General features: G+C 44.5%; 1 protein-coding gene across 2 annotated transcripts; it reads right to left on the bottom strand.

The window, feature by feature from the left end:
• Nucleotides 1-602: 602 nt before the first annotated feature.
• On the bottom strand, nt 603-27938 carry LOC133353021 (uncharacterized). Of its 2 annotated transcripts, none has more exons than XM_061569083.1 (7): nt 27805-27938; nt 9118-10792; nt 8314-8521; nt 6939-7051; nt 6137-6272; nt 5853-5967; nt 603-4356 (listed from the first exon to the last, which is right to left on the bottom strand). In XM_061569083.1, the coding sequence occupies exons 2-7, from the start codon at nt 10753-10755 to the stop codon at nt 3999-4001; spliced, it is 2568 nt and encodes an 855-aa protein (XP_061425067.1). In that variant the 5' UTR covers nt 10756-10792; nt 27805-27938; the 3' UTR covers nt 603-3998. The 2 variants fall into 2 exon arrangements, with proteins under 2 accessions (XP_061425067.1, XP_061425066.1); XM_061569082.1 differs by lacking the exon at nt 27805-27938 and adding an exon at nt 15710-15967.
• Nucleotides 27939-27949: the final 11 nt, after the last annotated feature.

Raw genomic sequence — 27949 nt, 5'->3', positions numbered from 1 at the left:
CGTGGGGTCCCTAAAACAAACAAATAAGTGCAAATTGCATAAGAATGTAGAGGAGTAGTATGGGACGTGACGTCATGCGCGCCTTCCGGTGCGATGACGTCATGTCTCCTATAGGTACTTCGGGGGGACCCCGTGACGAAAGCGGGGTCACTGGAAGGACCCAGTACAGTTATCTACCCCTGGGGAAGTGTCTACACCCTAAATACATATTTGGCGCAAGGCCTTAACCGAAAACTGCCTCCGTGTCGTCTTTCACGCTACAACAAGTACATAAATTCCCAAGCTTGGCAAAGTCACTAAAAAAACGTCAAAAACTGTCCCAGACCATACCAAGGGGAATTATCAAAGTTACAAATCACATTGGCAAATGTGGCTGTATCCAGCACTAATCTTCTGCTTAGGAATGTTTTTTGAAGGACGATTTATGATGTTAAGGGAGGAAACAAGGTTGTTGTTTCGATTTAAAGCTTTCGTGACTGTGTAGGGATTCATCTTCTTGGTTCTTTCGGTAAAGTCACGTAGAAGGGAAATAATAAAATGATAAAAATAAAACATTGTATTTTATTATGTTTTATTTTTATCATTTTATTATTTCCCTTCTACGTGACTTTACCGAAAGAACCAAGAAGGTTGTTGTTCCAAAAAGATTGGTGCTACAACTGCAAAGGCTTTGTCACCTATTCCAATTCTTGTTCTTGGGACAGTTAAAAGGCAATCGGTTTCTTTGGTAAAGTGAAGTGTAAAGTAGAAGATTTGGAATGCCGAGTCACTTGCAACAGTTTTACACTTTGTAGCAACACACAGGGTGTGGGACCACGGCTGCCCAACACGTGTTTGTCAATGAGAAAAATACTTTAAAGTGACTTTCACGTCTGTCCGCCATCGTTGTCTCTTTAAATCACTGCAGCCAACTGAAAGGGCATTACAGGCAAACCATGACGTCACTGGAGAGGCAACGGTGATGCACCTCAAAGTCTTCTCTTTGGGTTGATAATTCATTCAGGGTTGGATGCTCTAGGGACATTAAAGGAGTTTTCTTGTACAGTACAGGTATCCCTCGATTTACGAATGGGATGGGTTCTTCAAAAAACGCCCATAAAACGAAATGTCGTGAATGGCTTTTCCCATTAATTAAATTTTTAAAAATAGGCATGTGTTTCAGACAGTCATTCTAACTTCACTCCCCACCTAAATATATACACCTATATAGCTTTCACAATACAAAAATAATAAATTACATAAATATTAAAACGATTGGGAACTCGCCAAAAGATCTGCCTATTGGAATGACTGGAACGGTGATGTGGAGTCGTTACTGTTGCACTGTAGAGATGCCACGGTACTGTCGCGGATGGAAAACGTATCCTCCCGGGGCTGTTGGTGTGAAATTTTATAAAAACTGAGAATTTGTATTCTTTGGGTCTTTCGGTAAAGTCACAGATAGGTTCAAATACAAATTAAATAAAAAAACTACGACGTTTCGATCACCACAAGCGATCGTCATCAGGAGGAAAAAAAAGAGGGCAAAAACTGCTCAAGGCAGGCTGTTTTCAAAGGTTTAAAATGGGTGTAGCCCAAAGGTCATAAACGAAGTGGGCGGGGCTAGTGATGTTAATGTGAGAAATTAGCATGTTAATGTGATAAATTAGCATGTTAATGTAAGAGCTCGGCGCGCGAAAGTGGCTATGTTGGTGTGAGTAATTTTACCTGTTAATGTAAAATCGGACAGCCAAAGCCACGGGGAAAATAAATAAAAAAACATCGGAAGGTGGCAGGATGGGAACATCACAGCCAGTTATGACTTAAACTGGTTGATGACGTACTTCCATATTCTTAGGGTTTTTTTTACCTACGTGACTTTACCGAAAAAACCTAAGAATATGAATCCTTGCAGTCACGAAAGCTTCAAATCTAGAATTAAGACGTACTTCTAATTATTGCTGAGTTTGTACCCATCCTCTCGGTTGAAATTGTGCATGTATATATGGATGGCTTCATGAACGAATCTTTGTTGATAGCCAGTGGGCTTACAAAGTACCTTCGTCTTAGATAAATCAATTTTGTGTGAGCCAACCGCATTAAAACAATGATCAGCCACGGTCGACGTGTTGGTCCTACCCTGTTTCAAATATGCTTATGCTCACCAACACGAAACGAGACATGTCGCTTAGTTTCCCCAATGTAACTACTGCTGCAGACACAGCTTAGTTTGTAGACGCCGGGGTATTGCATATCAAGGATCCCATCCTTCACAGATGGGATCAGATCACGAATTTTATGTACTGTGTTAAATCGAACCTGGATCTTGTGTTTGCTCATGATTTTGGAAATATTTTTGGTGACCCCTGCTATGTATGGCAAGGTGATGGTTTTGATTGGGTATCTCGGCCTCGCTGTGCGCTGCGTTGCCCCACTATCCGAGTAGATAACCTCGCATTCAATAAACCTCCAGAGCCAGGGTGAACATCCGTGTTGAAAAACACAGCACAACATACAGCATCTGTTAATACTTAGAAATATCAATACAATGAACACTACAGCATCATAACATTGTCTTAGATAACATGAAACTCAACAATGGATCCTGGATGGACCAGGCACCTACATTAGTACAGAATAGCTATACAAGAGAATAAGCTACTGTGTTAAGTAAGGGCACATCGTGTAATCACCATACTGCAGCCTAAATGTACAGCACTGCACATAACACTGAACTGTGGATGAGATATTTCGTCATCCTTGCTCTCAAAATCGCAATAAGGTTACATGGGTACAAGTCTGACTCGACTTATTCAATTACAAGTAACAACCACAATAAGGCAAGTGGCAGGCTTCGTTGTTAACTAGGCCTCATATTTATCATAATTTAACAGCATTATAAAGGCATTTACAGCATTACAACGGCCATCCTAACATTATAACAGCATTCCCAGTATTATAAGAACATAAACGAACTGACAGACAGTGCTTCTTAAAGTCCCACAATGTACAGTTGCACCTGTCTTCACTGGGACGCTAGTTGTCTCTCCATTTTGTACTCTGTGTAATGGCTGATACCCTGCCGCATGGCTTAGAGAATCTTAAATCGTAACTTCCTGGTCACGTGACCAAACTCAACATCAATACAGGAAATTCCTGTGTACGCACACCCCCACACCTGCCGTGAGGCAGAACATTGGGTCCTTTGGTGAATGTGTTTTAGTTCACTGGCTCGGTGATGATGATCGGAGATACATCGAGTTCTATGGTGTAGAGTTTTGATGAGGGAATTGTTCTGGGATGGATGGTGGTGGGAGTCAGGTTTTAGGTAGACATCCGTATGGGTAGCTTTCCTGTAGACAGTGTCCCATTGAGCCATCTGGTCTCTTTTCAATTAGAACATCCAAAAATGATAGCTTGCCATCCTTTTCCACCTCCATGGTGAATTTGATGGCTGGGTGTATGTAATTAATGTGGTTGAGATATTGGTTCGATTTAATGAATCAAAAAGTATGTATAATTCGTTGTAAATTGAAGGATATCTGGAATTTTAAAGTTGGTTAACACCTGGCATTCTCATTATGGATAAAAGTAAAACCTTCGCTATACAGACCCCAGATCCTTAGCCACTGCCACGCAAAGGACCCTGTGCCCGTCAAGGGGAGAGATTGAAGCATCAAGTGACCTTAACCTTCTACAACGGATATAAATAAAACACATAGTTTTACAATTAAAGTCTCCGCTGAATTTGTTTCAAGCAGTGGACTTAAGACAGGCCAGGTTCCAGGGCAACAGTCGAGGCAAGGTGAAATTAAGTGGCTAGGGTTCGCGAAGAACAACACAATGGAGTGTGTAGTGGTTTACAAGGGTTACGAAGCAATGAGAAACACAAGCTAAAGAGGCACCGTACACTAACTTAACACCATTGTATCACCAGACTAACCACACCAACGCTCCACTAACATCACAAACCACCACCGCAACAATGGCGATGCCCGTCAACATACCAGCTAAACCTGCTACTGCGGGAACACATCAGAAACCCTCCCTTCCTTCAGCTTCTGTATATCCCTCAATAAGGCCGATTCCAGATCCTTCAGGCTTGAGCGCGTTACGAGTTTCTTGTCGAACAGGTTGTACTCGGGCAGGAAGAAGTGAGAGAGGATGCCCCTCCTGGCAGCCATCGCAAAATCTTTGAGGAGATTGATGAAGCACATGAGGCGGTCCTTCAAATTCCAAATGCTATCGTCGGGCCGGTCCGCGCAAGCGTGCAGCCACACCGTCTTGGCGTGGTAGGAGCACAGGTTGTTCCGCATGCTGGGAGTGCACTTTTTGAATGACTCCAACAGCCACTTGAGCAGCTTGAGGCATTCCTTCCTGTAGGCACGCATGGACACGCGCACATAATGCAATGAACCCTTTCCTTTCTGAGATGACTGCAAGTTGCAGGGTGGGTCTCATTCACTACTGAATCTCGGAACATGCAAGTGGTTCAGTGTTATTTTTATTTCGAGAGGCATAACGCCATTCTCTTTTAAGACAGTGTACGACACGACTGCAACCCTTCGATAGCTGGCACCAAACTGTGCTACACGCCCTTCTGCATGGCCTTGGTACCGATAAAGTTATTTTATTTTAGTTTTTATTCCGAACTGGAAGAAGAACTGATGACGTACACGTACGTAGGCACGCATAGGCACGCATAGGCACGCATGGACAGGTACGTCACAGGAACAAGTTTGGATTTAGCATCATCATCAGCAGCAACAGCCATTTTCTATCCACTGCTGGGTGGGTTTCTGGCAACAGCGTATCTTAAAGCCCATTCCTGTGGAGGGAGCTGGTGGGAACGTTGGGTTGCTCGGTCAATGGCCAGGGTCAACGGTGACGTGGTGTATTCCGCAAATATGCCCGACTGTGAGGGTGGGCACAAGCCGGCGTGAGTAGGTTAAACGTTGAGTTTAATAAGAGCACCACTGGGTGACCAGCCCCTCCTAACCCAGCCCCACCCCTCCCACCCAGCCCCTCCCCACCCAGCCCCTCCCCACCCTCCCCACCCAGCCCCTCCCCACCCTCCCTTCCCCACCCAGCCCCACCCTCCCCACCCAGCCCCTCCCTGCACGACGGACACAATAATCCCATGTGGGCTGGTGTAACCAGGAGGTTCCTACCAGTACCATATCATATCCAAACTGGTCACGGCAGATACAATCACCTTTTCCCACAAATGGAAAATAAAAACATCCCACTTTTGCGACTGTGGCGCACCGCGATAAACCATGGAAAACATTGAGAGTCGATTGGTCTCTGCAAGTCTATGGATCACTGTCAACAGCCACGGGTCATTGTGCAAATCTATGAGTCTTTGTGTAAGTCTATGGGGCTCTGTATTATTTTCATGTCCACTGTGAGAGCTCTCTGAGGGCGCAAGTGGAATTCACTCATTTTGCTCTGAAACCAGCAGCTGTATTCACAACTTAGACATCGATTTATAGTTGCCACTAAATTCTTGTCCATATGAAAGCGAGACTGTTGGATGAAGGCCTCCCCATGCCGTCGTCTGTATTTATAGAGCATATACATTTCACAGCCCGCTTCTCAAGCCGATGTATGAAATAGTGGGGGGCTTGTGCACTATGGGGGAAAAAATAGGCACGTGTGTACTCTACGTATCAGGCATGTAGCGATACATGATGGATACCCATTCCATGTCAAGGGTATATACAGATGAAATATTTTAATAATAATAAAACATTCTCACACTCACGATGGACAGATTCCGTCATACTCTGAGAGCCACCTGGCCACGTCGGCTGTGACTTTTTGCTTTAATTGGTGAACAAAAGACGAACGAGTGTGCACAGGTGAATTACCTGCAGCAATGCTCCTGTCCTTTCTCACAGCACGTGTTCTTGTTCCCATGATTCAGCACAATATCTTTCTCCACCTCGGAGAAGGATATTCTCCAGGCTTTGTCCTCGATTACTCCTGCAAAACAAAGGTCCCCCCGTGTAGTCTTTAACAAGCTGTTGGGGCAAGTGCTGTTAGCGGACCACCTTTGGCACGGGGGGATGATGGGTGGCCAGTTACTTAACAGTTATAATGATGATGACAAATTTGAATGATCTCTGATAAAGAAACAGACAGCCAACTGTACCTTCTGCATTGCTGGGAGGCTTCTTTCCCACCAAATAAAAGCTTTTGCTTGTGAATAACTTCGCCATGCGCTTCCGGCCAAGCCAAGAACTTGTATTGATGGTCTTCGCTGCTGGAGGCCAGGTTGAATTCTGCACCTGAGCACAGAAGACAAAAACTAAAATTGCCATGTGGCCTACACAAACATTGTGGGCATGTTCTGTTCAGGTTGGCATGGCTCACAACGGGGTGCTCTTGTAAAAATAAATACCCGGCCACATTTATCTTTCCCATGCTGATATTTAAATACTACACATTTAATGCTGAGTCGATGTAGGAGATGTCCAGAAACACATTCCTGCGGAGGGAGCTGGTAGGAACGTTGGGTTGCTCAGTCAATGGCCAGGGTCAATGGCGGCGTGGTGTATTCCGCAAATATGCCCGACTGTGAGGGCGGGCACAAGCCAGCGTGAGTAGGTTAAACGTTGAGTTTTATAAGGGCACCACGGGGTTACCAGCCCCTCCCCACCCAGCCCCACCCCTTCCACCCCCCACCCAGCCCCACCCCTTCCACCCCCCACCCAGCCCCACCCTCCCCACCCAGCCCCTTCCCACCCAGCCCTTCCCCACCCTCCCCACCCAGCCCCTCCCCACCCTCCCCACCTTCCTCACCCAGCCCCGCCCCACCCTCCCTTCCCCACCCAGCCCCTCCCTCCCCACCTAGCCCCTCCCTGCACGACGTACACGATAATCCCCTGTGGGCTGGTGTAATCAGGAGGTTCCTACCAGAACCAGTTTACTTGTCAGTGATGATAGCTGTCTACCTTGATGGCTGGAACCAAGTCCACACACACATCGTCTTCCTCCTCGATAGGCTTCAGTTGAATAGTCACAGCCGGGCATCCTTTCGACGCAGGCTTTAGTCTCGCATTGTACCCTGCATACACAAACAAGACAAAGATCCCCCATATAGCCTTAACAGACTGTTGGCGCAAGTGCTGTTAGCGAGCACCTATGAAGGCCGGCACGGCAAATGAGAGGATGGGTGGCCAGCACCACTGGTTCAGAAAATTGTCACTGGTGTTAATTTTGGAGCTTTCATGACTGCAGGAATTATTCTTTGGTTCTTTCGGTTAAGTCACGTCTAAAGATAAAATAATAAATTAAATAATAGCATATTACGACGTTTCGATTGCAACACAAGCAATTATCATCAGGCATAAAAGAAATAGCAACAAAAATCAAACTAGAAAACTATAGACAGACATACAAGCAGACAGACATCACAAGGACATACAGAGAGAGAACACATATCGGCACAAAGAGAGAGGTCGTTTCTGTGACGGTGCCTTAAATATAGAGAGGGGGGCGGGGGCGGAGAGAGGGAGGGGGCAGAGAAAAAATTGAGCATATCAATGAGTGGACGGCAACGTGATGCTGCTGCAAGTAAGATGACGACGCGGCACGGCAACGCAAGCTTGAAAATCAGGAGAAAGACACACTAAAATTAAATAACCTAGTAAAATATCTAAATATACTGTATTGCAACACAGAGAGTCGGTCAACACACAATTACGCATAGCCCGGTTGATTACGTATTTAAAAGATTGCTAAGTTACAATTTAAGTGTGAAAATTCCAAAGAGAGGACACAGGCAGAGAGACGTGACTTAACCGAAAGAACCAAAGAATAATTTCTGCAGTCACGAAAGCTCCAAAATTAAGATTGAACCACTTCTACGGGGAAGTTTTAAGCTTATCTCTTTTCTCTCTCTCTGGCTATTTGTTCTCTCTGCCTGTGTCCTCTCTTTGGAATTTTCACACTTAAATTGTAACTTAGCAATCTTTGAAATATGTAATCAACCGGGCTATGCGTAATTGTAATCTTCTACTCATGATCACCACCATCGACTTATCATCTTAAACCTCCATCAACATCATCAGCTCAATGCCATAAACCACCATTACCAAAACTCACCATTATTATAAACCATCATCAACTCACTCCCTGATGCTATGTGTGAAAAACGTCTCTTTTTATGTGGAGGGACAGATATGGGAATGTGATGTATTGGTTGCTAATTTATTTTCTGACTTAAACTAAAATTTTGCACCAAGTCTTATGAACATCCATCACCATCATCGATTCGTCATCATGAATCTCCATCAACATCGCCGCCATCGTCAATCGTATTCTCACCAAGCGTAGGCAGAAGTCCCTTGACGATGTTTTTCAGCACTTTGATGATCTTGGCTGGTGAGATGAAGTTCCCGACAGCAAATTTCTGGAGTGCAGAATTGCGTTTCGGCGTGACGAGGTAGAAGGCTCCACCCAGGCCTGGCACTTCCTCCAGATTCACCCGCTCCAGCAGCACCAGCATCACATCAAACTCATCCGGCTCACTGATCTGTGCGGACAACGATCATCATCATCATCATATGATATGACACTGATAGTGCAACAGCAATAAAATTGAGAAAAATACCAAAAAAGTGTAGCTATATTGTATTCTTTAATTGATTCGTGGAGAAGCCTGTTGGCCTGCAACGCAAATAAGAGACAACTATCATTTTCATACTCAACATCCTGCTCTCGGAGCATCAATAGTAATTTGCTTAATTATGGAATAAGATGCCAAGATAATACGTATTGTGAGTTTTTAGATTCTCTTGGATTTCAGGAATATTCTGGTGAAATAATTCCATAAATAGGAGAAAAATTTAAAAGTTAGCGCAATTTTAAATGAGCTGTCAGTCTTCCGTATTCATTACCGCCACCTCGTCGGTGTCACTATTACATGTTGTCCAAAAATGTTTTACCATTCAATTCAATATTAATTTGTGACATAGAAAATCCCGTTAAGCCAGTTATCTAGTTTATTTTGGTGGCAATGGCCCACAGGCACGAACAATTGAGTTATCGTTGGGGTAGAGAGGAGCTTCGCTAATTTCCAGCCAGGAAACTCATAGCATACATTATTTTTAATAGTGATGTGATAATTACCTTAAGCTTCTCGTAGTAGCTGCCCGTGTTCAGGAGTTTGTCGACTGGAAGTTGACCGTCTTCTTTCACCGCATCCCATATGGTCCTGACAGTGTCATTTATGACCTTGCTCACTATTATCTGCTTGGATTTCTGGATCATCAGGCGATTTAAGACATCCTTAAGAGTCAGTCTCTTTTCTGCTGTGGTATTATCATCAGAATCATCCGTGTCATCGTCGTCGGTAGAATAATTTTCATCATCGTCATGTTCATGCAGAACGAATAAATTAACTCTGCCCCTGCATGCAGCATGAGCAGCACCATCACGTGGGATCTGGCCCCTCCGCCATGTCGAAATCCATCTTCGACGGACCCCTCTCTCACTTGGCTTCCCAGACGGCGGACATTTCCGTGACACCCGTCCAATTGATTTCCTTTGGGGTAAGGCTCCACTGCCATCATCATCATCAGATTCTTCATCTCCATCATTATCGACTGTATATCTACAGCTTGGGCTCCTCTTCACAGCTGCGAGACCTTTGCTGCGTGAGCCACGCAGAGAGTTTGTGCGAATGTTCGTGGTGGACGTCTCCGCCTGAACACCAACACCTTCAACCTTCACTCCTGGTCTCCCCGCCCTGGCTGCTGCTTGTCTGATTGGTCTGACCGGTGATGATGCTCCAACACAATCACCACTTACACCCGGTGCACAGACCTTAGAGGAGCCACTCCGCGCCCTGGCTGCTGCTTGTCTGACCGGTCTGACCGTCTTCCCAGACGGTGGACATTTCCGTGACACCCGTCCAATTGATTTTCTTTGGGGTAAGGCTCCACTGCCATCATCACTATCATCATCACCTTCTTCATCTCCTTCATTATCGACTGTATCTCGACAGCTTGGGCTCCTCTTGCTGCGCGAGCCACGCAGAGAGTTTGGGCGAATGTTCGTGGTGGACGTCTCCGTCTGAACACCAACACCTTCAACCTTCACTCCTGGTCTCCTCGCCCTGGCTGCTGCTTGTCTGATTGGTCTGACCGGTGATGATGCTCCAACACAATCACCACTTACACCCGGTGCACAGACCTTGGAGGAGCCACTCCGATTTCCCCGTGCAGATGCCACGGGCTTCGTGCTGCCTATCGATACTGACTTCTTCACCAAGACTACTTGGGGCGTCTTTTTTAATGCGGCATTTTTTGTAGCAACAACTCCTTTTTCACCCATCGATGCACTGGTGCTAATGGCTCTTCGTGGCGCTCTAGACTTCTTAAAAGTGTCTTCAGATCCGCGAGTGTCATCGAGTGAAACACTCTTTGTTATGGCCGTTCTTGTCCCTCTACATGGCTTACAAGTGTCTCCAGATGCGTGAGTGTTGTTCTCAGACAATGCATCTTCTTTGCCATTGCTTTTCTCATATCGGGGAGACGTCAGATGAGTTCCTCTCTTCCCTGCCACCTTTTGGGAGCCATCTGCACCAAGAGGGCCATCATCTCCACCAAGGCCAGCTGCGTCTGCTACCTTGGATGCACGGCGTTGCGATGGGACCACGGGGGCAGCCACCTTGCTGGGGGTACTCCTGGGGGACCTCGATGGGGTCGTGGTCCCACTTAAAGCTGAATTCTTCCGTGTGTCCTTGGCAGGTGGTAACGGTGCCATTGGCGAAACCACCTCCTCACCCTACTCGCACTGGCACCTGAAATGAAAATATGGCCTTTAGTTACCCATGTGATAATCGTTTGAGTTGACCTCTTGAGATTCATGTCCATTATTTAATCATGCAAGACCGCATTGACATTTATCCTTTTTTAATTGAAATCTCGTATTTAAGAAAAACCGCTACTTATTTCAAATTTTCTTGCTGTGGATTTCACACCTGATGATGATTGCTTGTGTTGCAGTCGAAACGTCGTGAGAATTTGTTGTTGTTTTATATTTGCATTATTTTATTATTTCCCTTCTACGTGACTTTACCGAAAAAACCAAGAATAGGCAACAGCCAATTGAGATTGTGATGGTCTATATTTAAGCAGGCAAGAGTTCATCGTTGGGATTCTCTTATGTTTTTTGGTTAACTAGGTGAGCTCCTGTTGAGATTCATTACCTTGTGACTGATGTGCTTTATTTAACCGCGTGAGAGCCCTTCGAGATAATCTGATGTGATTGATGTCCTTTACTGTATAGCTACACTTGGGACTGGGAAAGAATAACATGTGCCCCTACTGCATTAATGGCTAAGTAAACCTAGTGGTCGTCCAGCACACTTGCCCACACTTTGGGCGGAGTTCATGGTCTATTTCCCGTCACAGGCGTCAGGTTGAGAAGTTGCGCGATGAGGTGTTTGAGTGCATCGCTCAAACTCGTCTCGCTCATATCTATATCGGTGGGTCTGAGCCAGTGGTGGAAATTCCATATTCCTATGATGGGAATAATTCCATCCAAAGCTTCGCTGCATGTTGTTATGGCTACATGCTGATTTAAAATGAGCAAAAAGGTTCGGCTGGCTGAAAATGCTAAATAAATCAAGACACTGAAACATAACCAACCCTCTAATGCAGTAGTTCCTAACCTTTCTGGAGCCTCTAATCACCGACAAGATCACCTAAAAAAATTCGTGGACTACCATGCACCAATAACATATTTTTTAATATATAAATTGTACTCTAAAAGTACGTTCTTGAATTGCAAGCTATGAACTTGCTTTTTATTGACCAATCTAAATAGACTAGCCTTTTGCCCGTCCTAGGACGGAAGCTGTAATATTTAAGAAAAAATTGAGCAGAGTATAATTGTATCTTGTGTCATCAAACACTTCACTGAATTTCACTCTAGCACTGTATTAATGGCAGTGAATCTTGCACGAAAGAATGTCATCAAACACTCCACTGAATGTCACTTCAGTACTGTATTAATGGCAGTGATGCTTGCACAAACTATGTCATAAAACACCTCACTTCAAGTCAAAAGTAGCACTGTATTTAACTGACCTTCAATTAGCCTTTTGCCCGTCCTAGGACGGAAGCTGTAATATTAAAGATGTACATTTACGTCTTCTTGCGATTGTAATTTTTTTAGGAATTGTTGCACGTAAATAAAAGTTTCTTAACTTAAAAAATTAAACCTCGAGATACGATATTTAGTGTGAATCTCTTGTAATGTATTAATGGCAGTGGTTATTGCACAAAACTACGTCATAAAACACCTCACTTCATGTCACTATAGCACTGCATTTAACTCACCTTCAATTAGTTCAAAATCACTGCTCTGATACTTTATTTTCTTCTGCTTTCGCTCGCTCTAAAATCTAAATAGATGTGCAATATGGAAGGAAAATATAGTATCTTTTGAAAATCATTTTGGAACTGTATAGGTTTTTTTGTTTGCATATCAAGCCTACAAGGCACCATGACCTGTGCAGGGAAGCAAGTCCACGTGGAAAGTTTGGATTAACACCATAGGGTCTAGTTAGAGATTGTATTTACACACTTTTATTGAACGTGCCATGTTGTATGTTTTCACTCTTTCAAATCTTTGACGCTTAATATCTTCGGTTATACGAACGAGTTTACATTTTCTACACAGACTCATCGTCTCACGTGAAAATTCAAGATTTAATTAAAAAAAAGACCCGATCCAGGTCCCGCCGATCAACTTTTATTCAGCACATCACAATTCATTCATTTCTGGGGTGAAAATAATTTTCTACTTTAGAGTGCAAATAAAAGTGTGTACATTGAAAATCTTGTTTTTTTAACCTATTTTTCTAATATAAAGAAACTTCGTATGGATCCCATTGAATGTTTTGATAAATTTAGCTGGCTATTTATTTAATGTGCTATACAGTATACAGACTTTCTTGCTAATTTACATACTCTGCATACAGGAATGGAACATTTAAAACATGAAGCCGTTTTCCAGTTCACATTAAACGCCGCTAAAACTTGCGCACACAAGCTTCGTTTGAATTAATTGTATTTATGACACAGATGATGATCCCGTTTAACCAGTTGCCAGACTCAGCAACTAAACATCAATGTTGCATGTGTAACGGTGTTATTGGGCGAATGTACACCGTCTCTGGGGTATAGCTACTATTTACCGATAGGGGACAGTCGACGGGGTGAGCCAGTACCAGGGGAGGATGACCTAAGGCGGAAACAGTCAGCCGGGAAAACGGATCCTCCTGGAACGAGGGGGCTGTGGGGGAATGACGTCACCCTTCCAAAACCTGGTGGAAGGTTCGGGAAGGGGGGCGTGGCTAGGACGGAGCAGGATAAAAGGCCGGACCCGGGAGGGTTCGGGGAGTTGTGTCAAAGAAGAGCCAGTGGAGACTGAAGACCGGCTAGCTAGGACCCTGGGACTCATCTGACCCGCCGTCCTTCTCAAGGCCGGGCACAGCGAGCCAGTGGGCTCCGTCCTTATCAGGGCCGGGTCCGTGTGGCTGGTGGTCGAGACCTGTACCGTGACCAGGGTCAGGTCAGCTAGCCTCCCTTAGGACCCTCTTAGCCGGAGGACCCGGGACCATAGCTAGAAACTAGGGCGAGTTAGCCGAGGGCATATCTCCCCAGCTCGCAGCGGGTGAAGGGGCCGTTACCCCTTCAAGTGTAAAGATTGTATCGTGTTAAGCTACGTCTTGTAATAAAGTAGCGTTGCCTCTACCAAGTGTCTACGCCGTCTTAAGAACCCACTACACATGGAATGAGTGCAGGGTCCTTCATATTTTAAGCCTTAAATGACGTCACGCACCTGGGGGGGGGGGGGGTTCAGACGTTTGTGACGATGTGTGACGAAGGGGGGGTTTGAGAAATGTGACGTCACATGAAAATGCGCAACTTTAAATAAATATAGACACGTTCTACTTTATTAAATTGACTTTTTGATGTTTTCTCCTACATCAGAGTGCAGCGCCACATTAAATACGCACTACAATAGTTTAAAGCGATTTGAAGCATGTTTCATTTTTTTTGGGGGGGGGGGCAGAGCTTTGTGACGTCATATTTGAGGGGGGGGGTCTGACTTTTTGTGGCGCCATGTGACGAGGGGAGGGGGTCAAAAATCGTCCAAAATCGTGTGACGTCATTTATGGACGGCCCCTTATATCGGTGTGCATTGCGCGTTATAACGGGGGCGTTCCACATTGTGCGAAAAGTATTCCCTCATGGAAAAAACGCGTTATTGAACGCACGCTCAGGTGAAAACGCGTTAACCGAGGGCTTACTGTAAACATTAAATAATTCTCGAGCAGGTGGGTGGGGGGCAACGAGTAATTTAACAAGTAAACCGTGCGCGGGGTTCACGTAATAATAAACACATGGCGCGAAAGCTGCTGACAACGGCTGATGATGATGGTGACAGCTTTAATTACATCACAGCATTGCACGATTTGAATTCATTATAATTCAATCGTGCAACATTTATGACAAGATCCAAACTTTACATGAAAAAACATCGCTATTGTACTTAACACAGTGAACGCAGGGAAAAAAACACGTTTGGTGGTGACAGTGTCCGCTATAGTACAATATAAAAAAATACAGAATTGTACTTAAATTACCAGTGGAGAGAGGCCATTGTTCAAGTTCTCTCTCCACGTGTTCAAGGCCTCTCTCCACGTGTCGACGATAGTCGAGTCGACCTCGGGGAGGCCCAGGAACCGTTTCAGATCGATAAGGGGCCGTCCATAAATGACGTCACGCGAATTTGGACGATTTTTGACCCTCCCCTTCGTCACACGGCGTCAAAAAAAGTCAGACCCCCCCTCAAATGACGTCACAAAGCTCTGCCCCCCCCCCAAAACCATATTTCCATTTTGAAAATAAAACATGCTTCAAATCGCTTTAAACTATTGCCATTGTAGTGCGTATTTAATGTGGCGCTGCACTCTGATGTTGTAGGAGAAAACATTTATAAAAAAAGTATATTTAATTAAGTCTAACGTGTTGTCTATATTCATTTAAAGTTGCGCATTTTGATGTGACGTCACATTTCTCAAACCCCCCCCCTCGTCACACATCGTCACAAATGTCTGACCCCCCCCCCCCAGGTGCGTGACGTCATTTATGGACGGCTCCTTACTACCCAGGCACAAACACACAACAATCACTGCACAGACATCAACACGCAGACAAGACGCCACATATCCATCCGTCCCTCCACATAAGAAACTAAAGTTTGTTTTACACATCCGATCAGCCACGCGGTATTCTACGATTGCGTCATTCCAATCGCTTGCTTTATAAACATCAATCACATCTGATTTCGTCATTCATGGTTTCATCATCATCATCGTTCGGAGCCGGGACTGCGTGAAAGCAACACTGGTGGCCAGAACCGGCCCTAGACCTTTGGGGGCCCTAAGCAAAATTTGGTTGGAGGCCCCTTTGATGTATGATTTTTTTCACCCACTAGCTAGCAGTGACTCTAGGGGGCCCTCTGCTGGCCACGGGGCCCTTTGCAATTGCAAGGGTCGCTTAGTGGCTGGGCCGGCTCTGCTGGTGGCCTTCCAGAATCCTGTCCTATTCTTACCGCACCAGCACACCGACACGGTACACACCGAATCGCGGCATGGCTGGCCTGCCCCACCACACACGCCCAGGTGTGACCCTCCTCTCACCTGTGACAGCGAGGTCCTCTCCCCTTTGTTGAACGGAGTCCTCTCCTGGTCCGCACGCCTCTGGGTCAAAGTTCGTCCCTTTTTACTTTTCGCTTCCCGTCACCAGCCCTTCAGTTCCCGTTACACGCAGTCACAGATACTGTAACTCCTTTTGACGGTCTAGACGACTCTAGAGAGAGAGTGGACACATCACGTAGCGCGCTTTCTCTCACCCAACTGAGCCGACGGGGGCGATTGGGAGCGCGCCTGTAACCTGAACCCAGACACACGTGGGTGGGTATGTCGCGGTCTGTGGCCACATTACGCACACCACCTCTGTCACACCCCCCACCTACTCACCCCGCTATTGAGTCGTGTGTGGGTGGGTTTCATAATTGTTGGCTAAATTCCCCATTGGACTTGGAACAACGTTGGGGTTCAGGTTGGGCCCAACCAGTGGTCCTTAACCTGCGGTGCACGCATCTTCTGGGAGTGTGAGATGCCCACCATTCTTGCCCGATGAAGCTGATTGTAATGATCAGCGAAACGTCGTACTACTCAAATTTTCAAATGCTGTTGATTCTCTCTTCAGCACACCGGTGGGCTAAAGAAGTGAATTATTTTGTCCTTTGAAAAACGTGATACATTTTTTACTGTTTGGCCGTGTCGGGTGGTGGAGGGTTACGACACATTTATAAATAACGCGATCTGACCCAAAAACCTATATTATGAATAATATTGGTCGCGAAAGCCTGCTACGTGTTAAAGAGATGCCCTTTGTTGGAGGATGCGAGACGTGGGCAAAATTTTTTTTTGAAGGTAAATCATCAAAACATAAATGAAACACGGGCACGTAAGTACAACTCCTTTGTTTCATTAAAACTATATCATTATTAATGTACTTTTTTACGATTGAGAACCAAAGGGGTGCAAGGCTACAGTAAAGGTTAAAAACCACTTGGCCCAACAATTAGGACCACATGCTAACGTTGGCTCAACGTTGTTTGTTGTTGGAACTTGCTGTAAAAGAGCTTGATGGATCATCGTGTTCCTCCAGTATAAAGATTCTGATTTCACCTGTCCGTCCCACCTGAGGTGGCACACCTTTAGACGTTATAATGTATTGATCTGGCCGATAACTATTGAATTACGTGATAACCATATGAAATGAGTGGGTTATAAAATAATGAACTCTCATTAGCCATGTAAATAAATCGATAATAAAGGTGTTTGTCCCCTTGCATGGTATGAATTTCTAATCTGCCCATAGACGTACCTACCTGTTTGCACTAAGGGTCGTAGTTCGGCTCTTAAATGAGACAATGCAATGGATATATATTTTATTCGATCTGAAACTTTGGTGGTGCTACCTGTCCACTGTACCGTGTACTGCACAAAAGCTTTCTTGCTTGCACGTGATGGCAAAAACCCAGACTGGCGTCACAACGCTGCTTTAAACAATATTTAAAATGTTACCAGGCATGGCCCACTGACCTGCAGAGAACTCTTTTTCAGAAGCGACATGGCCATCACAAATGATAGCTCAACGAAGTGGCTTATCATGTGAAAATGTAAAGCAACCAAATACTCTAAACGCGTGGTGTTGATTCGAAATGTGGAGGGGGAAAACCGGAGGATCCAGAGAAAAATCCACGCGATCACGGGGAGAAAGAGACATGCAAACTCCAAATATACAGGCATCAGGGTCGGGATTGAACCCACCACCTCCTGTATACCATGCGAGGTAGTTAACATCTCTTCGTAGAATAAAATACCTCGAAGAACAATAATTGATTTAGGTCAAATCTCAATGGAATTCCCACTCACTCGTGTGTCTGTAACACAACGGCTTATGAATAAGGGTCGAGATGGGGCGGTGGTGCTATTAAGACGGCGACCCAGAGTTCGATTCGCGGCGACTGGTCAAATCTGTCGTGAGTAGTCATCTGTGAACCGGTCCAGGTACATCCCACACTGACCTTGCCTGACTATTTTAGTCCACCAGACTAAAAAAATGACGACATGAAATCCAGATTATAATTAACTAAACGTTCCAGAGTGTTGTCCACTCAACTAAGAATGACTAACACAGTAAATTATTTTATTACCTGTATCTACGAAAACCAGTTACTCCCAACTTCATAAACTATGTGGCAATTCTTGACTTAAAGCTTTCGTGACTGCAGGAATTCGTATTATTTGGGTCTTTCGGTAAAGTCACGTAGATAGGTTCAAAGAAAATAACAAAAAATTACGACGTTTTCATCGCAACACACGAAACGTATTTTTTTGTTATTTTATTTGAACCCATCTATGTGACTTTACCGAAAGACCCAAAGAATGTGGCAATTAAAGAGTGTTGCTAACATGAAACCGGTAATAAAACACACAAGACAGCCCAGCCCGCACCTCACATTAACCTTTATGGCGTTTGCACCTACGATTAGCACTGTACGGTACGAAAGAACTTCAAAATACATACGTGGTGTCCGACAGATGAAATCATCGGTGTTGGTGTGGGTAAGGCGAAGGTTAGGCCCAAATCATTAATCATTTGCTGAACCACTAGCCCTGACAACTTCCTTGTGCTCACTCAGTGATGCCACTGCAGTGCGTACATGAGTGACACGTGTAATGATAACTGTAATGTTCAACCCTTTGTAAAATGCACTGCTGAATGAAGACCTCCACGTGCCAGGTCGGCCGTAGGGAAATACTGAGGGACAGAAAGAGGAACGTAAGGATTAGGGAACATCCTCATCAACCATGATCATGACAAAGCTGCCACCCTATGTATGTACTGCATTTTGACATTATTTTGCACCGTACGCAGCCAACCGTGATAATCGCAGGTGCGGAGGAAGGACAACAAACTAAACACAAAAAGCAGTTCTAAACAAAAGTTTTCAATTTAGATGTAAAAGTGCAAAGCTCCAGTGGCAGAAACGCATCTGAAAGCGATCAATGCAGTGATCGTCTTTGTTTGATGGCGAGTCAAAAGCCCTTTGCTGCGAGAATGATCGGAGTTCGCGTGATGGTTTAAACTCCGTGACGAGATCAGCAAGGTACTGTGGTTCATTTGTGGCAAGCACTTTGTGTGTACTGAGCGCGACCTTTTATGAGGTCGCATTACGCAACATTGACAAAGATCCACTGTCCCCAAAAGCCTCCAGACTTTTGGGGGGCAGTGCTGTTAGTAAGCGCTTATTAAGGCCGGCACGGCACACGAGGAATTGGGGGGGGGGGGGGGGGCAGCACCATGCCGAGCCGCCTTTATCTCCCCAGTGCTGATGTTTACACACCGCGCCAGCTACTCGTTTAATGCCGAGTCGATCTGGGAGAGGGCCAGGACCGATGTTGGCTGTGAGTTGAAATGGAACTCAGGTCGCTGGGTTTGTCGAGCAGTGCACAAGCATCCCAGCACCTGCACATGAACTGTTTTATAGAGTACATAGCTTAAATAAAAAAAAACATTAAATTTCGATTTAAAGCTTTCGTGACTGCAGGGATTCATCTTCTTGGTTCTTTCGGTAAAGTCACGTAGAAGGGAAATAATAAAATAAGTAAAATAATTTTTTGAAAATAAATCCCACAATTTTTTATGTTTTATTTTTATTATTTTATTATTTCCCTTCTACGTGACTTTACCGAAAGAACCAAGAAAAAAAAACACATTGTTAAGAAAAGTGGACTTGGGTCCACTTCACAAGGGACAAAATAAAAACAAAGAATAAATTCTTGAATTTAGTCTCAGTTATTACTCAAGCCAATTGATCTAAATCGTGGTAGGGCGTATGAATGTTTACATACCTAGTCCAGAATAACTACCTTGTCAATATTGTTTAATTGAAATCCACACGTTATGACTTCAACTGAAAATGACACTGATTGTCGTCGACTAAACTAAGACATTGGTCAATCAATTAGGATTATATTCCAGTATCTGCAGGAACCAGTCACTCCCAAGTTTGTGTTAACTATGAAGCAACTCTTATATGTGGTGATTGGGGTAGTTTCCGATTTTCGAATACATAACAAAAAAGAGTCTAAATACTAAAATGCGGGTGATCGGAAAAATGTCACTTCAGATTGATCCGAAAGTACCTCATGGGAAATTGCCTCTTTTATTTTCATGCCCTGTCACTTGTTGTGTAAAGGGACGTTAAATTACACTTTGTAGAATTATATGAAAATCCAAAAAAGAACGGAAATTATCCATTAAAATCCTAATCCAAAACGTGCAAATCCTAAACTCACCGCCCGTGTGCTCGTGTTTGTGTAGCACGTGTTATTATTGGTAAATACACTCTCGCCAGCATATGCAGCCCAAAGTTTAGGTGCATCACTCCAAGCTTCCTTGTGCACTTGTCATATTTATTCCATTTTCTGATCGATGCAGTGATCGAACGCTTTTTTCTCATGGTTCTGGGCACACCACCTCGTTATGGTGCCAGTCGGGCCTTAACAGGTGCTCGCTAACAGTGCTTGCCTCAACAGAAGATGTCGACTGTCGGGTGGGGGTTCAATTTTGTGTATACACCAAGTATCACCTGACAGCGCACAGATGCGTAATTTATTGTAAAAACACATGTACAGTAGTCAACGTAGGTGATGCATATGATGTTTCCGTGAAATACATGCGGTATAACCTGATACTTGTCATGCCGTGGTTTCGTTTGTCTCCGAGGAATTTCCTGTTTACAGACATGGTGAGGGGGTTGTGTGCCTGGCAAGGAGAGGTGACTGAGGTTCGCAAAGGACCGGTTCTGATATCGCCGGCTAACATCAGTGGCGAGTGATATTCCAACTGGTTTTGGGGTTCCTCCTCCATCACCAACCCCAGCACTGATCAGCGTGAAGTCTGGTCAAACACCCCACGACATCGGCAGGCCGTCATCCAGCAGTGGACTGACATAGGGATGTAATATATTATTAATTGCATCCGAGGGTAATACATTGCCGTGAGTTTTCTGGGAAAACTGAAATATGAATACATATCATTTCGCATAAACTATTGTAATGTCTTACTCCCTAGCGTGGCTAAGAAGGTGCCAAGCAATTTGCAGGATATTCAGAATGCGGCTGATAGGGTGTTAACCAGAACACTTTCACATCATATTACACCCGTGTTAGCCTACCTCCACTGGCTTCCAGTTTCACAAAGAATACAATTTAAAATCCTATTGTTAACTTTCAGTTTAAATTTTCAGTTTCATTTATTTGTATAGCCCTGGGAGCCATTCGGCTCTTGAATCGGGTGCAACCGCAACAAACAAAAACATGAAAACATCTTAAAGTGACTAGGCGCAAACAGAAAAATCCAGGAAAAAACAGCAAAGTCTTCGAGAAAAAGCACCGTATATCAACGCTCTGTGCAAAAATCCCAGTGGGATGCAAGTCAAACAATAACAACCATCAGACAGAGCAGTAAACCATATTGCCCCAGCCTACATCATTGACATGCTGCACTCATATGTCCTTTCAAGGTACCTTAAGATCTGAGGATGCAGATCTCTGCATTCCCAGGTCGACGTTTCGGTCTATGGGTGACCGAGATTTTTTCCCGTGTAGCTCCCAGGCTATGGAACGTTCTTCCACAAAATATCAGAGGGATCTCTAGAGTCTGTGGACATTTTAAAAATGCGCCTTCAAACCTAGTTATACGCTTCCACTTATTACATTTTCAGTTCATTTAGTAAATCATTTTTAAAATGCATTGATATCATATTTATGTTGAATGTCTGCTGCTGCTGTGTCCTGTACAGCCCTTTGAGTTCCTTGACGAAAAGCGCTATAAAAATGTAATTCTTATTCATTATTAAAAGTTGGCGCTAAGTTTTGCCGGGAAAAGGCTGGTGAATTTCACAAAACATGTTCATTGTATGCTTTTTAACGAGTTCCACATTCTTTATTTGAAAGTCATATATTGCTGCCATTGGTAAAGCGAATAATGAGGATGATGATAGCCACGGTGTGGCTGTGGCCACGCAATACAAACTATGGAGCATAATGCAAACACATAGACATACATTAAATACAAGGCATAGCAGTGTGGCCATGTAACCCACACTACGGACCATACAGTAAATCACTGGAGTCTGCCTTCATGAGCGGACAATTAATTACGAGCCACAATAGTGCGACCGTGGCCTGAAACCCAAACTATGAATCTTAGAGTGAACCCACAGAATCTGAAGAGATCCATGGAGACACATACAGAGCAATAGAAACCCATAAATAAATGAAAGACAAGCTACAATAGTGTGACCGTGGCCTGGAACCCAAACTATGGACCTTAAAGTGAACCCACAGCATCTGAAGAGATCCATGGAGACACATGAAGAGCAATAGAAACCCACAGATAAATTGAAGACAAGCCACAATAGTACGACTGTGGCCTGCAACCCAAACTATGAATCTTAGAGTGAACCCATAGAATCTGAAGAGATCCATGGAGACGCATACAGAGCAATAGAAACCCAGATAAATGAAATACAAGCCACAATAGTGCGACCGTGGCCTGCAACCCAAACTATGAATCCTAGAGTGAACCCACAGCATCTGAAGAGATCCATGGAGACACATGAAGAGCAATAGAAACCCATAGATAAATTGAAGACAAGCCACAATAGTGCGACTGTGGCCTGCAACCCAAACTATGGACCTTAAAGTGAACCCACAGCATCTGAAGAGATCCATGGAGACACATGAAGAGCAATAGAAACCCATAGATAAATTGAAGACAAGCCACAATAGTGCGACTGTGGCCTGCAACCCAAACTATGAATCCTAGAGTGAACCCACAGAATCTGAAGAGATACATGGAGACACAATGAGCAATAGAAACCCAGATAAATGAAATACAAGCCACAATAGTGCGACCGTGGCCTGCAACCCAAACTATGGATCTTAGAGTAAACCCACAGAATCTGAAGAGATTCATGGAGACGCATACAGAGCAATAGAAACCCACAGATAAATGAAAGACAAGCTACAATAGTGTGACCGTGGCCATGCAACCCAAACTATGGATCTTAGAGTGAACCCACAGAATTTGAAGAGATCCATGGAGACGCATACAGAGCAATAGAAACCCACAGATAAATGAAAGACAAGCTACAATAGTGTGACCGTGGCCATGCAACCCAAACTATGGATCTTAGAGTGAACCCACAGCATCTGAAGAGATCCATGGAGACACATACAGAGCAATAGAAACCCACAGATAAATGAAAGACAAGCCACAATAGTGCGACCGTGGCCTGCAACCCAAACTATGCACCAATGCAGTCTGCGCTTCATCAACGGGGGGGGGGGGGGGGGGAGAGGTTTAGTACCGTACAGTAATTTACTTTTATCAGTAGCAATATAACAATCAGCTATAAATAACGAAACCGATAGATGTTGATGTTACAATGTCACAATCATCACGTTGATGCTGTTCTTGTTCTCTGCTGATGCTCCACGGATCTCCTTTGCAAACTATCCGGATCACTGGCAAAATGTGATTCCGTGTAAACAAATAAACTATAATTGATTTAATGATAAAACTACTTCGGCACTTAAACTACTGCCGTACTGTTAGACCTATATCACTGTAAGACTAAAATACTGTCTAGATCTTACTCACACCTGTACCTAACTTTTTTTTATGGTGGCTCATATATTTTGTAGTTTGGTTTTATTCACACGTGTTTCGTTTACGGCCACTTTCGATCTCGTTTGTGAGAATGAGTGTAGCGGGTTTCTTAACTCACACTGCCCATAGACTCAACACTGGCCATAGACTCAACACTGCCCATAGACTTACACTGCCTATAGACTAACACTACCCATAGACTCAACACTGCCCATAGACTCAACACTGCCCATAGATTAACACTACCCATAGACTCAACACTGCCCATAGACTTACACTACCCATAGACTCAACACTGCCCATAGACTCAACACTGCCCATAGACTTACACTGCCCATAGACTCAACACTGCACCATAGACTCAACACTGCTTATGGATCTTCTTGGTTCTTTCGGTAAAGTCACGTAGAAGGGAAGTAATAAAATAATAAAAATAAAACATAATAAAACAATTCTCACGACGTTTCGGCCACAACGCAAGCAGCCGTCCTCAGGCGAAGAATGAAACACCACCAAGCTTGGAGCGTATATTTAAGCTGGGTTAGAGGGGGGGAGGTGGGAAGAAGAGCGCCTAAACAAAATAATTTGCATATCAAGAGGAATTCAGCATATGGAAAATGCGTAGGAGGTGGGCGGGGGGGGGTCCAAGTATTGATTTGGAACCCCCCCCGCCCACCTCCTACGCATTTTCCGTATGCTGAATTCCTCTTGATATGCAAATTATTTTGTTTAGGCGCTCTTCTTCCCACCTCCCCCCCTCTAACCCAGCTTAAATATACGCTCCAAGCTTGGTGGTGTTTCATTCTTCGCCTGAGGACGGCTGCTTGCGTTGTGGCCGAAACGTCGTGAGAATTGTTTTATTATGTTTTATTTTTATTATTTTATTACTTCCCTTCTACGTGACTTTACCGAAAGAACCACGAAGATGAATCCCTGCAGTCACGAAAGCTTTAAATCGAAACTGCTTATGGACTCAACACTGCCCATAGACTCAACACTACCCATAGACTCAACACTGCCCATAGACTCAACACTGCCCATAGACTAACACTACCCATGGACTAAACACTGCCCATAGACTCAACACTGCCCATAGACTCAACACTGCCCATAGACTTACACTGCCCATAGACTCAACACTGCTTATGGACTCAACACTGCCCATAGACTCAACACTACCCATAGACTCAACACTGCCCATAGACTCAACACTGCCCATAGACTAACACTACCCATGGACTAAACACTGCCCATAGACTCAACACTGCCCATAGACTAACACTACCCATAGACTTACACTGCCCATAGACTCAACACTGCCCATAGATTAACACTACCTATAGACTCAACACTGCCCATAGACTTACACTACCCAGGGACTCAACACTGCCCATAGATTAACACTACCTATAGACTCAACACTGCCCATAGACTAACACTACCCATAGACTCAACACTGCCCATGGACTCAACACTGCCCATAGACTCAACACTGCCCATAGACTCAACACTACCCATAGACTCAACACTACCCATAGTCTCAACACCACCTATAGACTAACACTACCCATAGACTCAACACTGCCCATAGACTAACCACTACCCATAGACTAACACTCCCCATAGACTCAACACTGCCCATAGACTAACACTACCCAGGGACTCAACACTGCCCATAGACTAACACTACCCATAGACTCAACACTGCCCATGGACTCAACACTGCCCATAGACTCAACACTACCCATAGACTCAACACTATCCATAGTCTCAACACTGCCCATAGACTCAACACTACCCATAGACTAACACTACCCATAGACTCAACACTGCCCATAGACTAACACTACCCATAGACTCAACACTGCCCAAAGACTAACACTACCCAGGGAATCAACACTGCCCATAGACTAACACTACCCATGGACTCAACACTGCCCATGGACTCAACACTGCCCATAGACTCAACACTGCCCATAGACTCAACACTATCCATAGTCTCAACACTGCCCATAGACTCAACACTACCCATAGTCTCAACACTACCCATAGACTAAACACTACCCATAGACTAACACTCCCCATAGACTCAACACTACCCATGGACTCAACACTGCCCATAGACTAACAACTATCCAGACTCAACACTGCCCATATACTCAACACTGCACCTACGATTAGCACGGTTGACTTACGTATGGTACTAAAGAAGTTCAACTTACACACACCGGCTAAACTTGACCATGATCCGTGCAAACGAATCAGACGACCGTCCCGCAAAGCGATACGACAATGTTTCGCTCCGGATGATCGCTGCAAAGTATGATCTGTGTTTTGATTTAGTGTGCTGATCTTAAAGGTGAATTGAAAAATGTTGATACTCCGACTGATGCTCCTGCTGTTGTGGAGTGACTCATGCAGCCAGCTATGGCTGCAGAGTTTGGTGGTACGTTGTTAATGTCGTTTATTGTGAAAATTCGGTCACAGTTCCTATGATCACTGTTACATTGCTTTTATGGCTTTATTTTGGTTATTTTCGAAAAGTTTTTTGGTTTGGCCATGTTTGTTTGTTGTAGTACAGAGTTAGAATGATGGCTTTAATCTAAGTTGTCTTGTGGTTGTTGTTGTTTGACTTGCATCCCACTGGGATTTGTGTACACAGCGTTGGTGTACGGTGCTTTTTCTGCAATATTTTGCTGTCTTTTCTTGGATTTTCTGTTTGCACATAGTCACATATTCACTTTAAGATGTTTTCTTGTTCATGTTTTAGTTTTTTGTTTGTTGCGGTTGCACCTGATTCAAGAGCCGAATGGCTCACAGGGCTACACCAAATACATGAACTTGAAAGCAGGAAGTCGGCGCAAGGAATTTGGAATCAGCTGTGCGGGCAGTGCGCGCGCGCTGATTGGCCGTACCAGGCAGCCAATCAGGTGAACGTTGTCCACCCCCCCCCCCCGTGGGCTCACGGGCGATCGTGATTGGTTGGTAGTTTGAGAGTGGGGGAGGAGTCTTGCTGCTCGGTGGTGGGAAAAGCGACGCTCACAACAACGTGCGGAGATTGCCGGGCGGATAAATTACACAGCGGGGGGGGTACAGCTGGATGCATCTACCCGATCATCTCAGTCAGCTGCGTTTGCGCCGAGACCTCCTGTCAGCAGGCGAGGCTTCGACATTTCATGTGATAGCCTCAAAAGTGCACCTAGCCTGGCACAGGCGTTGTGGCGACGTCACCGCCACTTAGTAGCGAATGCCGGATAGTGATATTGTTGTTGGGGAAAACGAACAGGGAGTGGCGGGCGAAGAATGCAACTAAACTATTTTTGTTATTTTACCAGGTCAGGCCCACTGCGCTAAATATAGCTTGGTCGTTTTCGGAAGCAACCTGGTTAAAATGAAATCGCTTATCGTGTGGAAATGTAAAAGCAGCCAAATCCTCTTAAACGCGTGTTTTCTAAATGTGGAGGGAAAAAAAACCGGAGGCCCCGGAGAAAAATCCACACGATCACGGGGAGAGATATGTAAACTCCAAAAATATAAAGGCGTCAGAGGCGGGAGAGTCTCTGTATTTGCCTATGGTGGCAATACGTTCTCAATTAGCTAAATGGCTAATTGAGAATGGTTTTCTAGCCACTACGAAAGGGCTTCAGGAGAGATAGTTCGTGCGATTTTGCTATTCACCCTCCTCCGTTGAAGGTGCGTCGACTGCATTGGTCCATAGTTTGGGCTCCAGGCCACAGTCACACTACTGTGCCTTGTCTGTAATGGTATCGATAAGTTTATATTGGTCTTCATGTGTCTCCATGGATCTTTTCAGATTTTATGGGTTCACTCTAAGGTCTATCTATAGCAGCGGTCGGGAACCTATGGCTCGCGAGCCATATATGGCTCTTCCGGTGACGGCATATGGCTCCCAGACAATTTTGAGTTGGAAAAAATAATAATAAAAAAAGAAAAAATCAGTTTGGAACTGATTTTAAAATACTTGTGATATTGTTTAATAGTACTGTGTCATTTTAAAGTAAACAGAAATTAGTTTTGAAGATAAATTTCACGGGTCATGCCTGCATGAAGCTCAACCTCACCACGTATGAACCAGACTACAAGGCCATCAGCAAAACCATGCAGCACCAGAAGTCGCATTAAAAGTAAGACATATTTAATTTATTATACGTTAAAAATACTATATGGCTCTCAATGAAATATATATAGAAATATTTGGCTTTTATGGCTCTCCCAGTCAAAAAGGTTCCCGACCCCTGGTCTATAGTTTGGCTTGCATGGCCACGGTCGCACAACTGTGGCTTGTCCTTGATTCCCCGCTCATGCGCGCATCTGCTTGTTGATGGTCTGATGCGGGTTAATAGGGGAGGGTGAAAGGGATTTACAGGATGTCCCAACGAAAGTTGCGGCGTTATTGGGTGAAGTCTCCCTACGTGTTGTGTGCGGCTGAATAAAATAACTAAGATTGTTTACTCACGTGTGCTGGACTCCTCTCTGCACGTCTTCACAACAGTAACATCCAAGCATTAGAATAAGCACGACTGAAAACTATATACAGTATATATAAAAACAATTTTTACCGGGGTGAGAGAGAGCTTGCGAGAAAACCACGTGGAATCGAT

The sequence above is a fragment of the Lethenteron reissneri genome, chromosome 42 (assembly GCF_015708825.2).
Source record: "Lethenteron reissneri isolate LAM-NWPU_2019-01 chromosome 42, ASM1570882v1, whole genome shotgun sequence".
Lineage (NCBI taxonomy): Eukaryota > Metazoa > Chordata > Hyperoartia > Petromyzontiformes > Petromyzontidae > Lethenteron > Lethenteron reissneri.
The sequence above is the reverse complement of the archived record's forward strand: the minus strand, read 5'-3'. Positions and strand labels throughout refer to the sequence as shown.

What these genes read in the sequence shown, in the direction of transcription:
- LOC133353021 (XM_061569083.1), bottom strand. Translation starts at nt 10,755, where the DNA reads ATGGCACCGTTACCACCTGCCAAGGACACACGGAAGAATTCAGCTTTA. An exon ending in ACTTGGTTCCAGCCATCAAG is followed by an intron (nt 6,273 to 6,938) that starts GTAGACAGCTAT and finishes TTCTGTGCTCAG; the next exon opens with GTGCAGAATTCAACCTGGCC. An exon ending in GCCTCCCAGCAATGCAGAAG is followed by an intron (nt 5,968 to 6,136) that starts GTACAGTTGGCT and finishes TTTGTTTTGCAG; the next exon opens with GAGTAATCGAGGACAAAGCC.